This window comes from Eucalyptus grandis, chromosome 10, assembly GCF_016545825.1.
Source record: "Eucalyptus grandis isolate ANBG69807.140 chromosome 10, ASM1654582v1, whole genome shotgun sequence".
NCBI classification, from domain to species: domain Eukaryota; kingdom Viridiplantae; phylum Streptophyta; class Magnoliopsida; order Myrtales; family Myrtaceae; genus Eucalyptus; species Eucalyptus grandis.
In genome coordinates, this window is record NC_052621.1 from 28928134 (window position 1) to 28947794 (window position 19661).

General features: G+C 40.8%; 3 protein-coding genes and 1 non-coding gene across 4 annotated transcripts; 1 reads left to right on the plus strand and 3 right to left on the minus strand.

Annotated features, from left to right (window-relative positions):
• Nucleotides 1-238: 238 nt before the first annotated feature.
• LOC104422656 (pentatricopeptide repeat-containing protein At4g35850, mitochondrial) lies at nt 239-6739 on the plus strand. Its single transcript, XM_010035044.3, has 13 exons — nt 239-310; nt 438-594; nt 682-844; nt 2018-2083; nt 2200-2297; nt 2800-2917; nt 3006-3215; nt 3924-4000; nt 4633-4726; nt 4914-4979; nt 5070-5147; nt 5303-5404; nt 6215-6739. The coding sequence occupies exons 1-13, from the start codon at nt 277-279 to the stop codon at nt 6317-6319; spliced, it is 1368 nt and encodes a 455-aa protein (XP_010033346.2). The 5' UTR covers nt 239-276; the 3' UTR covers nt 6320-6739.
• Nucleotides 6740-8152: 1413 nt separating this feature from the next.
• LOC104422657 (proteasome subunit beta type-7-B) lies at nt 8153-13169 on the minus strand. Its single transcript, XM_010035045.3, has 9 exons — nt 13022-13169; nt 11411-11571; nt 10969-11110; nt 10741-10837; nt 10587-10656; nt 10392-10496; nt 9079-9177; nt 8897-8984; nt 8153-8508 (listed from the first exon to the last, which is right to left on the minus strand). Exons 2-9 carry the CDS (start codon nt 11552-11554, stop codon nt 8432-8434), a joined length of 822 nt encoding a protein of 273 aa, XP_010033347.2. The 5' UTR covers nt 11555-11571; nt 13022-13169; the 3' UTR covers nt 8153-8431.
• A 117-nt stretch (nt 13170-13286) lies between these two features.
• Nucleotides 13287-13360, minus strand: TRNAV-CAC. The gene has a single exon. It is a non-coding gene; the product is annotated as a tRNA-Val (tRNA).
• A 1333-nt stretch (nt 13361-14693) lies between these two features.
• On the minus strand, nt 14694-19194 carry LOC104422658 (hypothetical protein). Its single transcript, XM_018864436.2, has 9 exons — nt 19175-19194; nt 18330-18692; nt 17131-17328; nt 16916-17032; nt 16740-16829; nt 16328-16417; nt 16112-16170; nt 15425-15575; nt 14694-15342 (listed from the first exon to the last, which is right to left on the minus strand). Exons 2-9 carry the CDS (start codon nt 18660-18662, stop codon nt 15235-15237), a joined length of 1146 nt encoding a protein of 381 aa, XP_018719981.2. The 5' UTR covers nt 18663-18692; nt 19175-19194; the 3' UTR covers nt 14694-15234.
• Between the last annotated feature and the right edge of the window lie 467 nt (nt 19195-19661).

Consider the following 19661-nt stretch of genomic DNA (forward strand, 5'->3'; position numbering starts at 1 on the left):
TTCGAAGCCGCAATAGCCCAGGGCCCCGCGGGCTCTTGATGGTCAACATCTTCAATGGGCTCGCTTGACCGGCCCAAAACCACACCATCACAGCCCAACAAAACAACCATGTAAGGCCATGGGACATGCCAAGGATCCAGGCCCAAGAAGTGCAGGCCCTGCTCGGCCCGGCCCGGCCCGGCCCACTCTCACTTCATCACTCCCAGGTCGAAGGGTTTAAGCTACACGCGCACCAGTCCCTCGCCCCGTCCGCCATTGTCGAGAGAGAGAGAGGCCATGATGAAGCTGAAGCTGCTCCGATCCCTCGCAGGTCGATTCCTATTCTCCCCTCTCCATTTCTCTTTTCCTCGCCTCGAACGACGACGTGCGGTGGCGGCGCTTCCAGCTCGATCTCCCGCTCGACTGACGCTCCCTTCTTCTCGCTTCCCCAAATGCAGGGCCGAGGACTCCGCCTCTCGCCGCCGCCGCCGCCGCCGCCGCCGCGCTGGGGCGGCGCCACTACGCCGCTCCGGCGGCGGAGCTCGAGAAGAGGAACTACGCCAAGAACTCCGCCGAGTACAACACCGTCCTCGGCTCTCTCACCGCTCAGAGAAGGTACGGCCTTCTTTAGCCTCTCTCTCTCTCTCTCTCTCTCTTCCTTCTTCTTTCGAGGTTTTCCGAAATCTGCGGTCGCCGGAGTAGGTACGGGTTGCTGAGGGACGTGTACGACGACATGATGCTCGACGGGGTGCAGCCCACGCGCGACGTGTTCCACTCGCTGATCGTGGGGACCATGAGGGGTGCCCGGCTGCAGGACGTTTTCTTCTTCAGAGACGAAATGAAGACCATGGGCTTGGTCCCCGATGTATGTTTCTGTGTTTTTCCTCTTCTCTTTCGTGTTTCGCTACATTGTGATTTGGAACTTGTAATCGGCGAAGATCAGTGCTTTTGCAAATAGGAGATGGGCAGGGATGGATTCTAGACTAGACAGTTCTGGGTCGCGTAAGTTCGACATGGGTATAAGTTGATTGTCAATGGCAATTATGTGCCCATGTAGTGTATCTTTGTCCGTACCAATCTCTTGTTCTATCCACTGAGAAAATTAAAAAAATGGGAAGAGCGAGTGGGATTGTTGAATGTGATGATTCCTTCCAATCCTTGGGGGCGACATTACAAAAGAATTAATCAATGTGTTGAGAAGACTTTAGTCCTAGGTGGATCACGAGAAAAAAGAAACCTCGATTTAATCTCAGGAGTTAATCCATCAGTAGAGACTCTGATGTTGGAAATTGGATCCCCTAATTCAGTTTTGCTCAAGAGCTTCTGTCGATTTTTCTGGATGTCATTTTGGCAAATTGTTTGATTAGCGAGATCCGTTCGGCTGTTTTAGATATCAGCTATTACAGATATTTTTCCAATTGTCCTGGTGTTCAGAGAAGAACTTTTCTTATGGGATCAATTGACTGTACAATCGCTTGTAATCTAGTCGAGTTTTGCTCACACCCCAGTTTTTGCAAATGTCTTTTGAGCCTTGACCTTCTTAGTGGCATATACTGAGCTACTTTTTGTAGATACACCCCCTTTAGCAAAATTACATTGAAACTCCTCTTTTAGGAGTTTCCTCTAACTTGCTGTTATCAAACTATGTACTGATCAGCATCATTGAGTTTCAAGAAGTGCACCTCGACAAAGTGTGGTAGACCTCAAGTCTCTGAACGGGAGGTCAAAGGTAGGAGATCTATCTATGAAAAAGGAGGCCTGTAAGCGTAGGGGGTGTGTCCCATGAAGTATCCTACTTCATACGTGTGACCCTCATGTACAGTTTTGTCTGCTAATGTCACCTTCACTGAATATAGGGAAAACATCACGTTAAGTTTGCTGATATCACCTTTATGGGAGGTTGGCTCCTAAATTAGGGTTAAGGCTTCCTTTACTGTAATATTTAACGTCATTTTTCACATTTGGAATTTTTGAGATTAGTAGTCTAGGTTGATTAATCTAACCATTTTATCTTTGTCTTGATGGTTGAATGTTGTAGGTGCCTTTGTACAACTTTCTAATATCAACGTGTGGAAAATGCAGAAACTCAGACCAAGCAATTAGGGTATATTTTTCTATGTTTCTAAGGATATTTGGCGGTGCTCATTAGACTTTGATACTTGGCCCTTTACTTATGATTGAATTAGTTTCTTTGTTTTTATGTCGTTCTTTTGGGTTTAGATTTTGGAAGAAATGAAGAAATATGAAGTGAAGCCAAATGGACAAACGTATGTGTGTCTGCTTAATGCATGTGCAGCAGCAGGAAGATTAGATCGAGTGTATGGTACTTACTTTTAATATCTTCTTCCTGGAAAAGTAATTCATCATTGCTCTACTTCTCCCTTCTGTGTAATTGATGAATGACTAAATGTATAACAAAAAACTCTTTTCTAAGAAGACGTTTTCTTTCTTTTAGTACCTTGCAAAGATGTCTTACTGTTTAAGTTTGTGCTTGTTTGGTTGTGGACTGCCCCAGTGGTCTGCTTATGTACTTCATAGGGTCAAATGGAGAATTCTAGTCAATAATCTGATACATTAATGGCAAATAATTCGTAGTGATGCTTAATACACGAGGCAAGCTCATTGTCTCAGTGAATTGGCTGCTCTATAGTCTACTGCAAGGATAGATAAAAGATATTTTGATGATCAAAAGTATTTTCAAATTCAAAAAAGATGCCTTGAGCCAGTTGTTTTCTATGATTTGAGCCTGTTACCTCTTAACTTCTTCCCAAGTAAAGCTATCTTTATGAAGAACATAACAATGTATTACCATTTGTGCAGTTATGCAATTGTTCGTGATATGACTGCAGCAGGAGCTGGTTTAAACAAGTTCTGTTATGCTGGACTAATAACTGCTCACAAGAACAAGACACCATTGGCGGAGGACACAGCTGCCAAAGTAATTATTTTTTATAATATTCTCATTCATATTCATGGACGTTCTGTTAGTTTTTGAAGGTTTCTGACATCACTTTTCTGCAAAATAGATTATTGAGCTTGTTGAGCAATCTAAAGGGTGGTCTTCAGTTGAAGCATCAAATAATGTAGCAGAAAATGTGATGATTGGTGTTTCGGAAGAAGAGTTATACAGCTTACCAACTGCTGAGTATGTTCACAGGCGTGGGGGATTTGTTATTCGGCAATTGACAGTTTATCATGTCGCATTTCATGCCTTTGCGGATCTACGGAATGTGGAGGTAGACTTTTCTGTTTATTTGATTAGGTATCATAAAGAAGCTGACTGCCTTGTGGATGAACTGCACTTTTTATGCTTCTTTGTTTTGTTGAATGAGAAGACTCTTGATGTAACATTTTTGGGCTCTTTTCAGTGGGTTTAGTTGGATAATGGAGATGAAAGTTGTTGCTAAGATTTTAGGAATTGCAAGATTGACGAAAGTAGAAAATGCAAAGGGCTGATGAACTGCACTTTTTTTATGCTTCTTTGTTTCGTTGAACGATAAGACTCTTGATGTGACATTTTTGGGCTCTCTTCAGTGGGTTTAGTTGGATAATGGAGATGAAAGTCGTTACTAAGATTTTAGGAATCGCAAGAGAGACGAAAATAGAAAATGCAAAGGCTATACATCTTCACTGACATAACTTGATGCAAATTCATGGAGCCTATATTCACAGAGCAAAAAGAGACAATCTCCTTAGTTCCCAAATCCTTATCTACCCTTTCCAAATTACTATCAGAACCTCACACTTATCTACTGATCATAATATTTCAATTGACAGTCTTGATATAAGGCATATTGTGGTCTTATCGGCGAGTTAAGTGTCTTTTTATTAAGACCAGTAAAATCAAATTTTGTTTCAACTTGGTCTAGGTTAGCTCTTTAGCGTTTTGTCTTCTAGGTTGCAGTTTTTGTTTCCTTCATTTTACTCAAATTTCATTGTGATAGGCAATGGAAACTCTTTTGGAGATGATGCGAAAGGATGGAAAAACTCCAGATATATTCACTTCATTGCAAATTATGAGGTATTTATGCATTGGAATATCTAGTTTTGGCGAGTTTTATATTATACCGCATTGGACATTCACGGTGTTTATCTCAACTTTACAGAGATAGACCCTCTTCCACATGATAGTTTTTATTTTTCTGTTGGGTTAGAGCCAAGGCTAAATTTTACATTTAGTAGTTCAACGTGCATGTGAGTTATCATTTATTTATACCCTGTCTTCAACTTCACATTTGATTCTTAGATAGGCGTGCACAAAAGAGAGGTGTTAAAGCATGCCACCATGAATATACGCAGTTTATCTTTGTCTTATATAATGCCTTGTGTTTTTCTGGTAGGAATTGTTTAAGAAAAGGATGGCATGGTATATGTCGCGAATGCAAGATATGCATATTAGCTGTAGACTAGTTAAAGATCTATCTAGATTATCAACATTGGCTTCACGAATGCTTGATGAGCTAATCTTTTTTTGGTGATAAATTTTTTTCTAAGATGGTTTCCATCAGAAAAGGTGCAAATGTGTTCACAATATTTACACTTTGTTTCTCATGTAAACATCAGCCATCCTCCACTTGTTGTCCTTTTTAGCAATTATTTCAACTTTTGTACTCATAAACATTGTATTTCACCATCGTTAATTTATCCTATCAGGTGTTACCTTCATTCTGGGGACATTGATCGTGGTCTTAAAGTATTTGAAGATTATATTAATTCTGGAAAGTTTCCTAATGTGGAACTTTATGTGGTGAGCTTGATAAGCTTTATTTAACTGCTAATGCTAGCATTATTGCATCACTTGAGTTAGCTAATCTGAAGTTTAGTTTTACTCTGTACAATCTATTTTCTTAGCTGATCTTCCTTAGGATTTTTGCTTTCTTTAAGATTGTCATTTACTTTCCAAAAGATGTCTAGTATGACTATATATTTTGTAGACACTAGTGGAAGGAGCCATGACTGGGCATACACCAAGGGGGATGCAACTTGCTCAAGAGACGCTGGTAAGATGAGGTGGCATATTTTCTAATTAAGTTCTTGTGTTTGGTAATTGTCGTTGTCCTTATTGAATGTTTTATAATGTTACTCTGTAGGTGCAAATGAATTCAAGAAACTTTTTCCTGAGTCCCAAAATGGGAAGTGATCTCCTTCTTGTTGCTGCTGGAGAAAAGGTTAGCATTTGATCTCCCTTTCCCCATTAAGTTGCTTGGATACTGGAAGACCATTTTTATTTCATTTGGCCCAGCTTTATTGGAATTCAGTTAGAAAATTCTCTCTCTTTCTTCTAAGTTGAACAGGATCATGGTAGTCTTTAACATTTCTGCAGGAAGGTGGTTACACTACTGCCAACTTTTTGTGGGACATGATGCAAACACGTAAAATTACTCCTTCATTTCCTGCTGTGGAAGCATATTACAAGGGCTTAAAAGTGAGTTCTGTGCCTTAAAAGATGCTGTGATCCTTAAGTGCATAACTTCTTATTACCACATGAGCTTTTGGGAGAGTTTGACTTGAGCATTTTAGATTTTCAATCAAAGAGCTAAATAAAAGAATGTCCGAAATGAACTGAAGGAGATCTTTGGTTTTGGAATTAAAAAAATTGCTAAAGAATATAACAAGATGCTGCATGTAGTAAGTGTCATTGGTACAGATCCTCTCAATTGCACCTGATTATAGATTTACTTGAAAGCTGTTGCTTATTGTTTGATTTACATGTCTATGATAGTGCCAAAGTAAGCCGGATTTAAGTACTGGTGGTAGTGTCAAAGAAGATTGTGAAATTGACTGGATCCTCGAGAAAGAACATTTACCTTTTTAGCAGGAGGTTTTCCTTACCTTGTTTTAGTAACATTTCCTTATAGGAGGGAGCGTTCTAATGAGAAATGAGTTTAGGATATGAACTTGGAGCTGATGATGAGCTAGCCTAGATTGGATGCAATATACTAGAATTCAGCAGAATATGTGTACCTAATCCTGCCACAGCAAAATCTTGCTAGCGATATCAAAGATAGAAGCATACTGGGTTATGTGCTTAGACTAGAAATCAATCTGCAGAATGCTTAGTCTGTTTAAGCCATTGATCATATGGAGACTTTTTAATTGTCATTTCACAGTTCCTTCATTTACTTGGTGCTTGCAAAGGATTTTCATCGCCTTTCATGTTTCTTTGAAGAAATGCCTTGTATTTTACTAGTAGGCCTTCAGCAATGACACCTGGTTTTGACTTTGGCGCTCTTAGGATCGCGAGATTCCGGAAGATGATCCTCGTCTCTTTGCGGTCTCCAAGGTTTATGACGATCTTCGCCTAAGATTTGGATCTGGGCCCAGACCTGCACGACCTTGATCCATTTGCTGGAACCTCTCACGGTCGCTTCTGATTACTAGCTAGAAGAAGAATCCAAAGATCTATGCAGCGAAGGATATCTCCACTCTTTGTTGAGATTGGATGCATTAAAGCTATAGGCTGTCCTGGAATCTGTTGGGTTCAAGTTGCATTTGCCAGTGCGAGATCCACTAATTAAAGCCCGTTTTTACGTGACATTGTATGTGGTGCCACCGAGTCTTTTTTTCAGATTTTGATCTTTCGAAATGATACTAGTGAGGAGTTATGTTCGGCGTTCTGGAATCTTGCGTACCACTGGAAATGTTCGGGTAGGTCTCAAGGATTTTTTGGCAGTTTAATGTTTCAAAAGAAGGTCTATAAAATTCATGTGGGCTATTCAAAGAATCAGCTTCTTCAAATGAAAATTTAGCTGACGCGCAAGCCCAGTGCATGAGAGCTGTTGGATGATGTGGGCTCATGTGCACCCAATTCATGCAAGTGTTACTCTCTTAAAACCACCATTCATATGTATCAGCAGTTGTCACCGCCGACACCAGCAAGCCCATCCAAAGAGGAAGAATGAAATAACCCCTTAGGTTTGCATTAAGTTAACAATGCTATAAGTTCAAGTTCTCAGGGTGCAAGTGTCACGGGCCCAAAGAAAGCCGATCCAAGAGGGTTCTAATGGATGGTCGTGACATATGTGGATCAAGCGACCCTTGGCTTGTATCTTCAAGATCTAAGGTTTTCTCGAATTTTCAAGAATACTCTTGGGAGTGGCTTGTATTTTCAAGATCTAGGATTTTCTCGAGTCTTCTAGAATACTTCTAGGGCGGATGATGTGGTAATTGTATTTGTATGTAATAAATGCAAGTAGTTTGGGAGATACAATCTTCACCGTTAGATCGAGGAGAGATTTACGGATACGATTTGCCTCGTCTTTGTATAAATAGGGCCTCCTCTCCTCATTGTACTCATTTCATTCACAAATCAATACAATTCAATGCTTCCTTGAGTGTGATTTCTAAAATTATGATATTGAGTGTGAGAAAGATGACAAGAGAGAAATTCTTAAAAATTCCTAATCGCACGAGCAAGGATCAACCCGTGACACTAACATGTAAGAAGCGCATGTGCTCATACTATAGCATTCTAATCTTCTTGATTTAGAATTTGTTTAGTAATGTTTCTATTTTGGAAGATAATTTCTTTTTATATGTAATTTTTTTCTATTTTTATTCTCTAGAGTAATTTTTCAATAAAAAAACAAGTTTGGTATGATTTATAAAAAAAATTTGTAATGTAGAATTTTTTAATTTTTTTCCTTATTCTTCTTTATTGCTGTCACGACTGTTGATTGTCAACCACCAACCGCCACTTGTCGCCAATTGCTGCTAATGACCATTGACGCTACCGCTTGCAGCCATTTACCGATCGACTGTCAGTCGACGGCGATATGGTGACAGGTGATGTTCAGTGGTGGACGGTATGGGTGGTGATCGGTGACAGATAACTTATTTTTAAAAATTATTTTCAAGAACAAAAAAAATTATATTTTTTTACTTATTTTTTATTCAAATCTATTCATCATCCATTTTTCTATTCCAGGAAATACAAATACCAAACGGAGGTAACGAAGCCTTAAAGTGCAATGCATAGAGATTTTGCCATAAAGCTTTGAAAAAGACATGCAAAGATTTCCGAATCCAGCAAGCACGCCCAAAGTAAATGCGTGTGCGTTGCGAAGCCTTTATGTCCAGTAGCAAAGAGGTAAAGATTTTCAAATCCAGCAAATGCATGAGCGTTGCGAAAGCCTTTATATGTCCAGTAGCAAAGAGGCGTTGAAACTCAATATTCATGCGATTCCCTCCTCGCCTTCCACCAACTAAACTCGTCAAGTATTCTAAGAAAGACAATAACGATGATGATAATACTAGTAAAGTACTATTTCATGCGAAAACACAAGTAAAGCAATTGGAGCCAAGTAGGTTTCTGGTTACTTTCTCATCAAACATCCATGAATTTCATGCTATGAAATCCCAGCTAAAGTAGCATACCAACCTCAAAAGAGAAAATGCATAATGTTTGTTGCAGAAACTAAGCCAGATGGCCTTGCCTTCCCTTCAGACAACTCTACTCTTCCATAGCATCTCCTGCTTCTATTATTTCCACCTTCTGCTTCAGTGGAGTGATCTTCGTCAAGAGAACTTCTGTAAAAATAAATCGCCAACAAAATCAGACAATGCAACATTGGTTACACTATGCACCTAATATGTGAAGAAAGACAGATTGAGAACAGGGCTTCTTCTTCTTCCTTTTTTTTTTCTTTTGAGTTTTATATGTTCTTAATGTGAATAACAAGAAGGTCGGTTGGGTCAGGCAATTGGATTGTTTGTTTGAACCTAGACTCCATTCTACCCTGACAATGGACCAAAAGTGCAGGGGTCAAAGCTTTTAGTTGGCTTAAAAAAACTTGAGAGATGAATTCAAGCTGGAAAGACATAATTATCCTCTGAAAAAGCTGTTTAAATTGTAGAACCACTTCAACATAAGCTTAATAGAACAATGAACAAAGTGAGCGATAAAAAAATCACTGACCAGTCTTTTTAGGAAAAGGATATCCCTTTTCACTAACATATGTCCGAGGATTTGGCAACAGGTGGTTCCTGAGGTACTCTTTGTGCCCCTGCACCATGCCAAAAGAGGAGATTAGTCGGTCAATATGGAAGGGCAAACCAAAGTTCAGAGTGATAAATAATGATTGGTCAGTTAAAACAAACCTTTGTTATCACACAAATATCCACATTGCTTCCACTTCCCAAGTCGTTAAATATACCAGAACATATAGCTTCAGCTACCAGTTGAATTCCTTCATCTCTCTGCAGTAAAATATAACATCACTCACAAGAAGTTCAAAATCCAAGCATATAAACATCTCAACAAAAGTTACACAAAATCCAAGATCTAACTTTCGCTTTTCAAAAAGGCTTGCTCAAGAAACACATCAAATTATCTAGACCTTAAATTATTGCAAGTCAAGCTTTCGAATGATGTGCCCCGCACAAGGGGAAAAAACATTATAATTCCTGATCCACTTCAGGTGAATACAATCTAAATATGGTGGACACGAAGTGAGCAACGCTAGACAACTGTTTTCTATGAAAGATTAAACTGTCAAGAAATTTATCTATTATGTATATGAAGCATATACTTTTAAACTCCCTAGTGTGTAAGTTGGACCTCACACGTAGAACATGGATGCGCAAGTAATCACATCAAACAACTAATGGAGAACAATCAAGAGAAGTAGATATAATGATGACAAGAGGGCTACCAAGACTGGAACGTTAAATCTGTAACTCCGTTAACTCCAATACGGTATTCCATAACACTTCCCCCCACCAAAAGAAGCTTAAGTAATATGATAATTTAAAGTGGCTGTCTCTTCTCTCTTTGGTGTGCATGATACTAATTGGTTTAGTGGTACAAATTTTATTCAGCTACCAGGGCCATGTCCAAGCTGCTTTGGTTCTTGGTGGGGTTGATTTTACTGGACCTCATCTTCATACAGTGAGTTTTTTGGAGGAAACCTGCTACAATGAAATTGTTCTATCCCTTTATAGTGGTTTGATTGTGAATGGTTTTAATTGTTTATCTCCAGATATATCCCCATGGATCAACTGACATATTGCCATTTGCTACCATGGGTTCTGGTTCCCTCTCTGTTTTTGAGTCAAAGTTCAGAGAAGGCCTTCACTAAGTTCAGAGAAGGCCTTCGCTTGTGCTACGCTTTGTGCTCCTAAAGTACATCATGCATATATATTAACAAGCAAGAAGTTCCAGATCTCATTTATCACAGGAAACTAGTCAGCCAGCGAACATAGCTATCGCTTAACACTCACGCCTTTCCCCCCTAAAAACTAGCTATTCAAGCCAATGTAAAAATATATAGAAAACCGATAACACCACTTTTGCCAATAAGGCCACTACAATTATATGATTTACGTATACAAAAACAATAATTCTATATTAGAGAATAAGACGACAGCGCAATAATATCTTGAAGGAAAGATATAATGACAAGCGAACTTACTGTCAGGCCTTCTCTAAACTTTGACTCAAAAACAGACATTGCAGCGAGGGAACCAGAACCCATGGTAGCAAATGGCAATGTGTCAGTTGATCCATGGGGATATATCTGGAGATAAACAATTAAAACCATTCACAATCAAACCACTATAAAGGGATAGAACAATTTCATTGTAGCAGGTTTCTCCAAAAAACTCACTGTATGAAGATGAGGTCCAGTAAAATCAACCCCACCAAGAACCAAAGCAGCTTGGACATGGCCCTGGTAGCTGAATAAAATTTGTACCACTAAACCAATTAGTATCATGCACACCAAAGAGAGAAGAGACAGCCACTTTAAATTATCATATTACTTGAAAAGATGCCTCTTAAGAAGTGTCAGAGCTGTGACAACCCTTGATTCTCGACCTGTATGGTACCGGTGTAACTGCAACTGTGAACTTACCATATCTGGAAAGAATCAGACATCAAATACCCATGCATTAGCTAAGAAGATGAAAAGTCCACAACAGAAGGAATAGGAAAGAGAACCTGAAAAGATGAAAAGTACTTCAGATTTAAAGTTTAGTCTATATACATACCCGTTACAGCCTCCGTGTCGGCGGCTGTCCCCGCCCCACAGCAATAAATATTTGGAGCCATATAATGAATTTTCTCACAATTCTTATCACAAACAATGGGTCCTTCAGTTGCTCTTGTATCTGCTCCAAGAATTACACCGTCCTACAAGAAACTTGATAGCTTTAGCTGACAGCATTATCCCATCAAAAATACTTCTATCAAATGAACAAAACCCCCATCAGACAAACCCGTAGTGCATGTTCCCAGAAGGCACACACGCCACATGCACATTAAGTTCACCGACAATACCAATTCTCAAGGTTTGGCTAACAACAATGGCAACAGACAATAAGATGGAACAAGCAAGCTATATAGTGGACCAATGTTCCAGCTAGATATTTAGTGACCCAATAGTTAGAAGCTTACAACATTCTCACTTGGTCAGACATTGAGTGGTCATACCTGGAATATTAAACCAACAATGGTGGTTCCTGTCTTCCGAAATGAAGGTGGTTTAGCCCCCTTCTTTGCAAGCATGTCATTTCTTCTGCAAAGATCAAAGCTAAATCCACCCTTGGGAGGAAGATCTACCATTTCTTTAGACATTGGCGATTTCAATAAACCTACAAATAGATATTCAAAAGTCCATTATAGAGGAGGCCTCAAACCTCACGATATTTAGCAAACTGTATTTACTACAAATAGACGCCAGCAGCAAAGATATCTGATAATGCCCATAATTAAAAAAAAAAAAAAAATGGTTAGTCGGTGAAACTAGACCTTTAATCATCCATACTGCCATACGGTGAGAAAACTCCAAGGAATTTTTCTATAATAAGCTTCCAGTCTAAGATCATTTCGAAATGGATAAACAATTTTTACACAAAGTGTAACCATCTATTAAGGTTTCTCTTCATCCCACACAGATAAGGGATCATAGGAAACAACAATGCAGCATATGAAATTCAGAGACAACATCATGCAAGAAATTGACAATTCTTTCAACCATTCCCCCTAACGAGCTCCTTCCATTCTACGATTGACACAAAAAACCGAGCCACTTAGCTACCAAAGTCATCGAATGATGACCCTAGCAACTACAAGCAATATTTATATCCTGACTTGATGACTTGACTTCACCCAACAAATCCCAAATCCGCCAAAACCCTTAAGCTCCCTTTTCCTGTATGAATTAAATCCCATCTGTAAACCACATCCGATAATGATTACAATCATTGCCTCTACTCAGCTCACACTCTCACAGTCCACTCGACTTATCAATCTCACATTTTTCAAACACCCAAATCGTTCAAAAGAAAGAAAAAACCGGCCATTCTACTACTGACACAGACCCAAGCCACTTAGCTATCAAATTCATTGACCGATGATCCTAGCAACTACAAGCAATAGACATCCTGACTTGACGACTTGATTTTAACCTAGCAAATCCCCAATCCGACTAAACCCTAAGCTCCCTTTTCCCATACGAATTCAACCCCATCTGCAAATCATATCCAGCGATGAATACAGTTGCAGCCTTTACTCACGGTCTCACAGCGCACTCTACTGATCAATCTCACATTCTTCGAACACCCAAAATCGTTTAAAAGATCGAAGAAACTGACCATCCTAAAATTGACGCGGACCTGAGCCGTTAGCTACCAAATTCATCGACCGATGACCCTAGCAACTAGAAGCAATATATATCCTGACTTTATGACTTGACTTTCACCCAACAAATCCCCAATCCGACAAAACCCTAACCTCCCTTTTCCCGTGCAAGTTAAGCCCATCTGTAAATCACATCCAACGATGAATACAGTTGCTGCCTCGCCGCCTCCACCCAGCACAGCGCACGCTCTCGCAGTCCACTCTACTAATCAATTTCACATTTTTCGAACACCCAAATCGTTCGAAAGCGAGAAGAAACCGACCCATTCTAGCCATCGACTGCGAAACGGTGAAATTTTCCACCTCCCCCCCCACCCACCCCCATTAGAAGATCAACGATCTTACCGCGAACGCGTCTATGTATGTAGAGAGAGAAGGAATGAGGAAGTTGAACATCATTACCCGAAGAGAGTACAGATCGCTGCAGTGAATGCGAAGGCAATGGCGAGAGAGAGGCTCTGGAGGGCGGAATCGGCAGCGAAAGCAGCAAAGCTCGATGCCCAAACCGAGTCGATCAGAGAGAGAGAAAACGAGAGAGAGATATATGGGGAAGGGAAGGTGACCTGAACGACACGAAACGCAGCGTTTCGGGTGGAGCAAATTTCATTTTTATTTTTTTAAAATATGTCTAAAAAAAAAGCAAAAGGGAAAAATAAGAGGAAGAGAGTGTCTGAGCCCGGGTTCGAACCGGGGACCTCTAGTGTGTGAGACTAGCGTGATAACCGACTACACCACCCAGACGTCTTTGTTCTGTTTTCATTATAATTTTATTATTATATTCTTCGTGGTCTCAACTCAAGTTCTAAAATCAGGAACCGCCCGGAACCGGACTGAACCGGCGGTTCCAACTGGGACCAGTCCTGTTTCAATTTATTGCAACCGTTGGGTGTAGGTCTAATTCCCATTCCAAATGTACAACCGCCTACTTGGTTTGTGTATATATATATATATATACATGTAATTTTTTTTAAAATATTCTTTTCCTTTACTAGAGAAGCTCTCACAGCCTGTTTAAGGTACATTTAGTAATCATTTTGTTTCTGGAAATAATTTTTGAGTTTTTGAAAATATTTACTAACTGTTCAAAAATTTTATTCTTGGAATAAAATTGCGATTTGTAGGATTCTTAATTTTTTTTGTTTCTTTTAATTTTTAATACTTTCATTATATTTTTCTTTTCCTTTCTTTTTTCCTTTTCATTTTCTCCTGACGAGGTTTTCTCGCCTAGCCACCGTGAACCTCAGCCTTGCTAGGCCACTGGTGAGGCTCAACCTTGCCTTGACCTAGGGGTGAAGAAGAAGGCTGCCGACTCATTCTAACACCAAAGCAACAGTGGTAGGCGGTTTCTAGTGATTCCAGGCGGCATCCTAGCTCTACTTGACACACTCATGCAGTATAACATCATCTGATATGTTTCTATTTTTAGATCCAACCATATCAGTGCGTGCGTGGTAGAAGTGATATTTCTTCTTGGACTTTTTCCTCTTGCCTTCGAAATTGTATACTGATAAAATGCTTGAGGTTTAATGGAACCACAACTTGCTGGGCCACAAGGCTAATGGATGTTTGATGTGTCTTAAATTAGTTACTAATGAGAAATCCTCATCGTACAAATTTGGTACGATTGTGTAAAGCTTTGTGGGACCAGTTTCATAAATCTGCCCGATTCCTCAGACAATTTCCGATACCATTTTTCAGAAGCAGTGCTTGTGTAAAGCTTTGTGGGACCAGTTTCATAGATCTGCCCAATTCCTCAGACAATTTCCGGTACCATTTTTCAGAAGCAGTGCTTGGTAGACGGTTCTTGGTTTCAAGGTGAAAACCGCCCACACAAACTATGTTCACCCCTAAATTCTCTTAACCACATCAGGTCACTTTGTATTGCAGGTCTTCAAAGGAACAGAAAGCTTCATCATTCAATACATAAAAACGAGCATAATTTGGACCCATCCTACCCAGATTTCTCATTACAGACTTTGCATCGCCGATGCTCCGGATGATAAAAGTATCTAGCGCCCCACCATCAAATCGGAATCACAGTAATTTTCTTTTTTTGGTCGGAGGAATCACAACATTTGAAACATCAATTTATTTATACAGCTCGGTTTACTAGCATTACTAATCTCAAGATAAAGTCTTCAAAACTATGCTCAGAGACATTGCGCTTCCTGCTGCATCATGCACGTATGACCTGATATAATTACAGTAATCCCTTTGAATCAAACTCGAAAGATTGAAAGTATTGTCCCAGTAGTAATTCGTAATTCCGCGTCAAAAAGTCTATATCAGACTCTGCAATTGGTGGCTCTAATACTGTGCAGAGGGGGATCGCCATCGACCCAACCCATTCACCGACGTGAAGAAAGCTTTTTTTACACCAGGAGAGGCTTCCATGGGAAGCTCCCATCCCGAAACGGACTAACACTAATTGGGCCCCTAGCGTTTCAATCGCACAACGGTCGTGCATCTATCTCTATCCCAAGTAAAAGCAGAAAAACAGGAAAAGAAACCAACTAGGCAAAAATATTATTCACAGGAGCCTCTTTTTCCTCTGTAACTACGTGCAATGAGTGGCATCTTTGGATGAAGGACCGACTCGAGGAAGAGCAGGTGTCTCAGACCTTCGCATTCGAGTCGATTCGCGCATCTTGAATGGCTGAAAGTTTTCTCGCCTTTTCCACCGCTCGAACGTAGTAGTATAATCTCCAGAGTGTTCCGTTGTCCTGAAAATGGAGCATTTTCGTATTATTATGGCAAGGCCTATATCAATTCTTGCACGTACTTATGTCGCAAGACCGGTCTTACCTCCTTTTCTAGGTCGATGGTGATATCATCACAGAGATTGGTTTTTGAACTATCGCTACGTCCGAGAATTCCCACCACTCGTACAAGATTGTCTCGCGGTAGGTTCTGAATTAGTTTCTGAAGCTGTATCTTTTCTCTACGGGTCATTGGCCTGAAAATGGCATTTCCAGTATCCCCGTTAGAGGCCATCTTAAAAAACTTCCAATAAGCAACCAAAGCAAGTATAAAAATCATTCAGCCACTTTCCAGTTTCAAAATATCAAAGTTCACCACCATCACAGGTATCGGTATTGATACCACACATTTAGGACAAACAGATACTATCAAACAAAGATTACCCTCATCCTCCGTTTTACTTTTCTTATTCATGTGCTGTCATGAGCACCTCCTAGGGCCTATCCCAAACTTAAGGATGAAAAACAAAAGAGAACAAAGGTGGAGGGGAGGAAGAAGTCAATGACCATCTAAATTTCACAAGGTGAAAGTGAGAGACAGTCTGCTCAGGAAGTGTGAAACTTAATTACAAAGAGGACTCTTGTGAATGTCTGGCAGGTCTACCTTAGGCCCACCTACTCCTTCAGGCTAGTTCTTGGTGCATAATATTTCGAAAACTTAACAAAACATATCTTAAAGCAATCACAGTTCCAAATCTACCAATTAAGTCCATGCAAATATAATTGCACTTGCCTGAACTTGGACATAACAGCATTAAGAAGATCTTCGAGCTGCTTTCCCATATGCTCCAGCTATGAACATTCACCAAAAGAGTAAACCTGTTATGTCACCATGCATGCCAGAAAAAGAGCCAGCATCAAGCTGACGATGTAAAATTGACGGTCCTTGACAACAATTTGTAGATACAGAGAATTCACGCTAGAGAGAAAATGAGTTTCAGAAGATTACTTCACTAGAGTGTTCATCAGAGTATTTCTTCAGAATCTGGTCAAGACGTGAATGGTCACTTCCCAGCAAAAATTGCATATCAGCATTGACCTGAAGGAAGTATTAGCTTAATGAAGTCTTTAATAAATTCCTCATAAACAAGCAGGCATATTATAAGAGACTTCTTAGCGTGCCAGACATCATGTCACCTTTTTACTGTAGATATTCTTTCTTTAATGAGTATAAAACTAAATTCTCCTTAACAACAATGAATTTCCTAACAAGGAGAGGAGGAGAAGGAGGAGGAGGAGGGAGGAGTTTTTTTTGCAGGAAAGGGAAGCTATTCTCCATTTCCATGGACGGATGCGTGCATATGATCAACATGAGATTGTTATTGACATAATATGATAAAATTAAGGAAAGAATTCCTTACATCTTCGTCATCTTTAATGGCTGCCCCATTTGAACCCAAAAGAGGTGCTGTTGCCCCTTCACTTTTAGATCTATAATTGTTGTGCAGAGACTGAAAAAGAGGAAACATGAGAAGATTCATAAAATGTAAAAAAAAATTCTTACTGAGAAAAATTGCAAGATAGAAAGTAACTGGACCTTGGACATTTGTGGCCTTTCGCATGGAGCAGACCTTGTCTCAATAGCACAAACTTTATCCTTTTCTACCAAATCCATTTGAGAAAATTTAGATTCGTTGTTTTTACCAGCAGAACCCTGTGTCGGAACAAAGTCCACATAAGAGAATTGGTTAGATTTTCTTATTTTGGATATGAAAGCAAGAGAAGAAAAGAAGAAACCAGAAGAATAAGTACATTTTCACTTGGTTGAAGTCGATCACGACTCTCGTGTTCAGAAATGCTCACTGAGGAAGAGGAAGAAAATATATTTATCTTTTTATGGGGACGTTCCACTACATCACCATCAGATGAGGTAGCCGAGCAAGTGGGTTGTTGCCTTCTGCTTCTCAAGTGTGTTTCTAACTGATGCAGCTTCAACACTGGCTCTTGCATCTGAATCAATAAGCAAAGAATTTTCCAAGTCCAAATTAGGGCTATGATGAGCGATTCATCTAACTCAACACTACACGGCACTTAATCCAGCTAGTTGAAAGACTCATTCTTTATGCAAAGAAACAAGGAGCAAGAGAAGAACATCTCCCACACACAGAAGAGCATATAAATGCATTATGTCCGGTAATGAAGGTAGGGGCAGGGAGCCATGAAACCTTGAGGATCCTTGCTTTGAATGAATAATTTTTTTTTTTGGTTAAGTTGAATGAATAATTTTAAAACATAGGTGTCTTAGAAATTTTGTTAAAGTTTTCGCCAACAGGGTCCACCATGTTATTAACTCAGCAGATACTTCAGCAGATTGACTGGCCAAAGGCAATCAAACTTCTCGTTGAGATGCAGTATTTAGAACTCTTTCTCGCTTAACACGAGTTCCTCCCTTCCAGCTGAGCACTGGAATCGACTTACATGCCTTCCTACACTGCAAGCCATGAATGGAAAGAGGAAAGGGGGGAGAAAGAAGTGCTACTATAGACGGAAAGCATAAGGACATTCAAAAGTGGAGGTGGAAACATATAATCTAAATCATTGAAATTAGGATCTCGAGTTTGTCTGTCCATACACAAATTTGGAGATGTCACCTTGGTCATGGACTCGCTAAATATTACTGGTTAACCAAATAGCATCACTGGCTCATCCTACTCTTTCCATTGAGCACACCATATTCAAGAAATAACAGATTAGGCAGAACAATGACTGCTGCTAAAAGCCATAAGCAACATGCTTCCATTGCAAACACCAGAGCCTCATTACTAAGCTTCAAAGAGTATCAGATTAACTACATTATCCAGGCTATCCAACAGCACATCTATGCTGGCATGATCAACACCATGAACTGCCCCACATACCCACATACGCACAGTGAAGGAAGAACCAAAAGCTGACTTTTGTTGTGTTACTCACTCGAATTCTCAGGCGACAGAAAAGGAAACCAGATATACCTTGTCGACTTCACGAGAGAGGTTGAACGTGGCCAGCCTAAGAAACGACTTCAGTCGCTCTCTCCTTGTATCTGAAAAACCAGGAGCTATCGCATCAGCAAACAACACACCGGAAGTAGAGCAACCGCCACCCCTTTTCCCATCATAACCAGAGGCATCCGCACCCTTGTCTGCGGCTTCTCCCGGTTTCCCTGGAGATGACGGGGAGTCATCCTCAGCGAAAGGCGGGAAATCATCCTCCCCTCCAAGCAACTCAGCTACTCCGCGAGCATAAAAACTGAAAAAATCTGGCCCCTCCTTATTCCCCTCCTCCGGATCAATTGAAGCCATCATAAGAACTTCAAACGCAATGAGGGAGCACCACTGCACATTAAAGACACAACCAATCCCCACAGATCAGATTAGCTAACTTCATCAGCAAGAAAAACCTAATTGATCACCGCAATCAGCAGAACGAAAATGAAACCTCGCCATAATCTACTTTGGCTTAGACACTAACAGGTTCTTTCACTGCATGGACGGTACCTGTCGCCAAAAAAAAGAAAAACATACGGACAAAAGATTCACTAGTCAGATGCTCTTTCTCCAGCATTCTAAACTCGACGCGAGTTACCGTGTTTCCTTCTCTTTTCGCCCTCGATTCAAACCGATTCAGGATCAAAACGAAAGGCGAGCCCGCACGAATCAGACTCGGCCGCGACAGAGAAATCTAGAGGCGCACCGCTGCACCTTACGAGACACAGCCAATCCCCACAGATCAGATTAGCTAACTTCATCCGCAAGAAAAAAACCTAAAGGATCACCGCAATCGGCAGAACAGAAAAGGAAACCTCGCCATAACCTACCAACGTCCCGTCATTGCACGGATGGTAACTGTCGCCGCCCAGAAAAAGCGCGCGCAGACAACGAACGGACAAAAAGATTCGCTTTTAAGATGCCTTCTCATCAGCATTCCGCACTCACCGCAAGCTACCGTTTTTGTCCTTCTCTTTTCGCGCTCGATTCAAACCGATCCGGATCGAAACGAAAAGGCGAGCCCGCGCGAATCACGCGCGGCCGCGCCAGGAGAAATCTCAAAAGGCGGTGCGGAAAGCGAAGGGGAAAGGACGGACCGAGGAGAGAGAGAGAGGCGCGATTCGCCGGCGCCGAGACGTACCTCGCCGGCTCGCCGCCGGGGACCTCCGTGCTTTCGAGCTTCGGGAAGGGAGACGAATCGGCGCCGGGACGGGGAGGTCGCATCGCATGCAAGGACTGAATTCGGATCTCGGGACGAGTCGGTGATGGGAGACTGGACTCGGACGAGGCCGACTCACTTCTCTCTCTCTCTCTCTC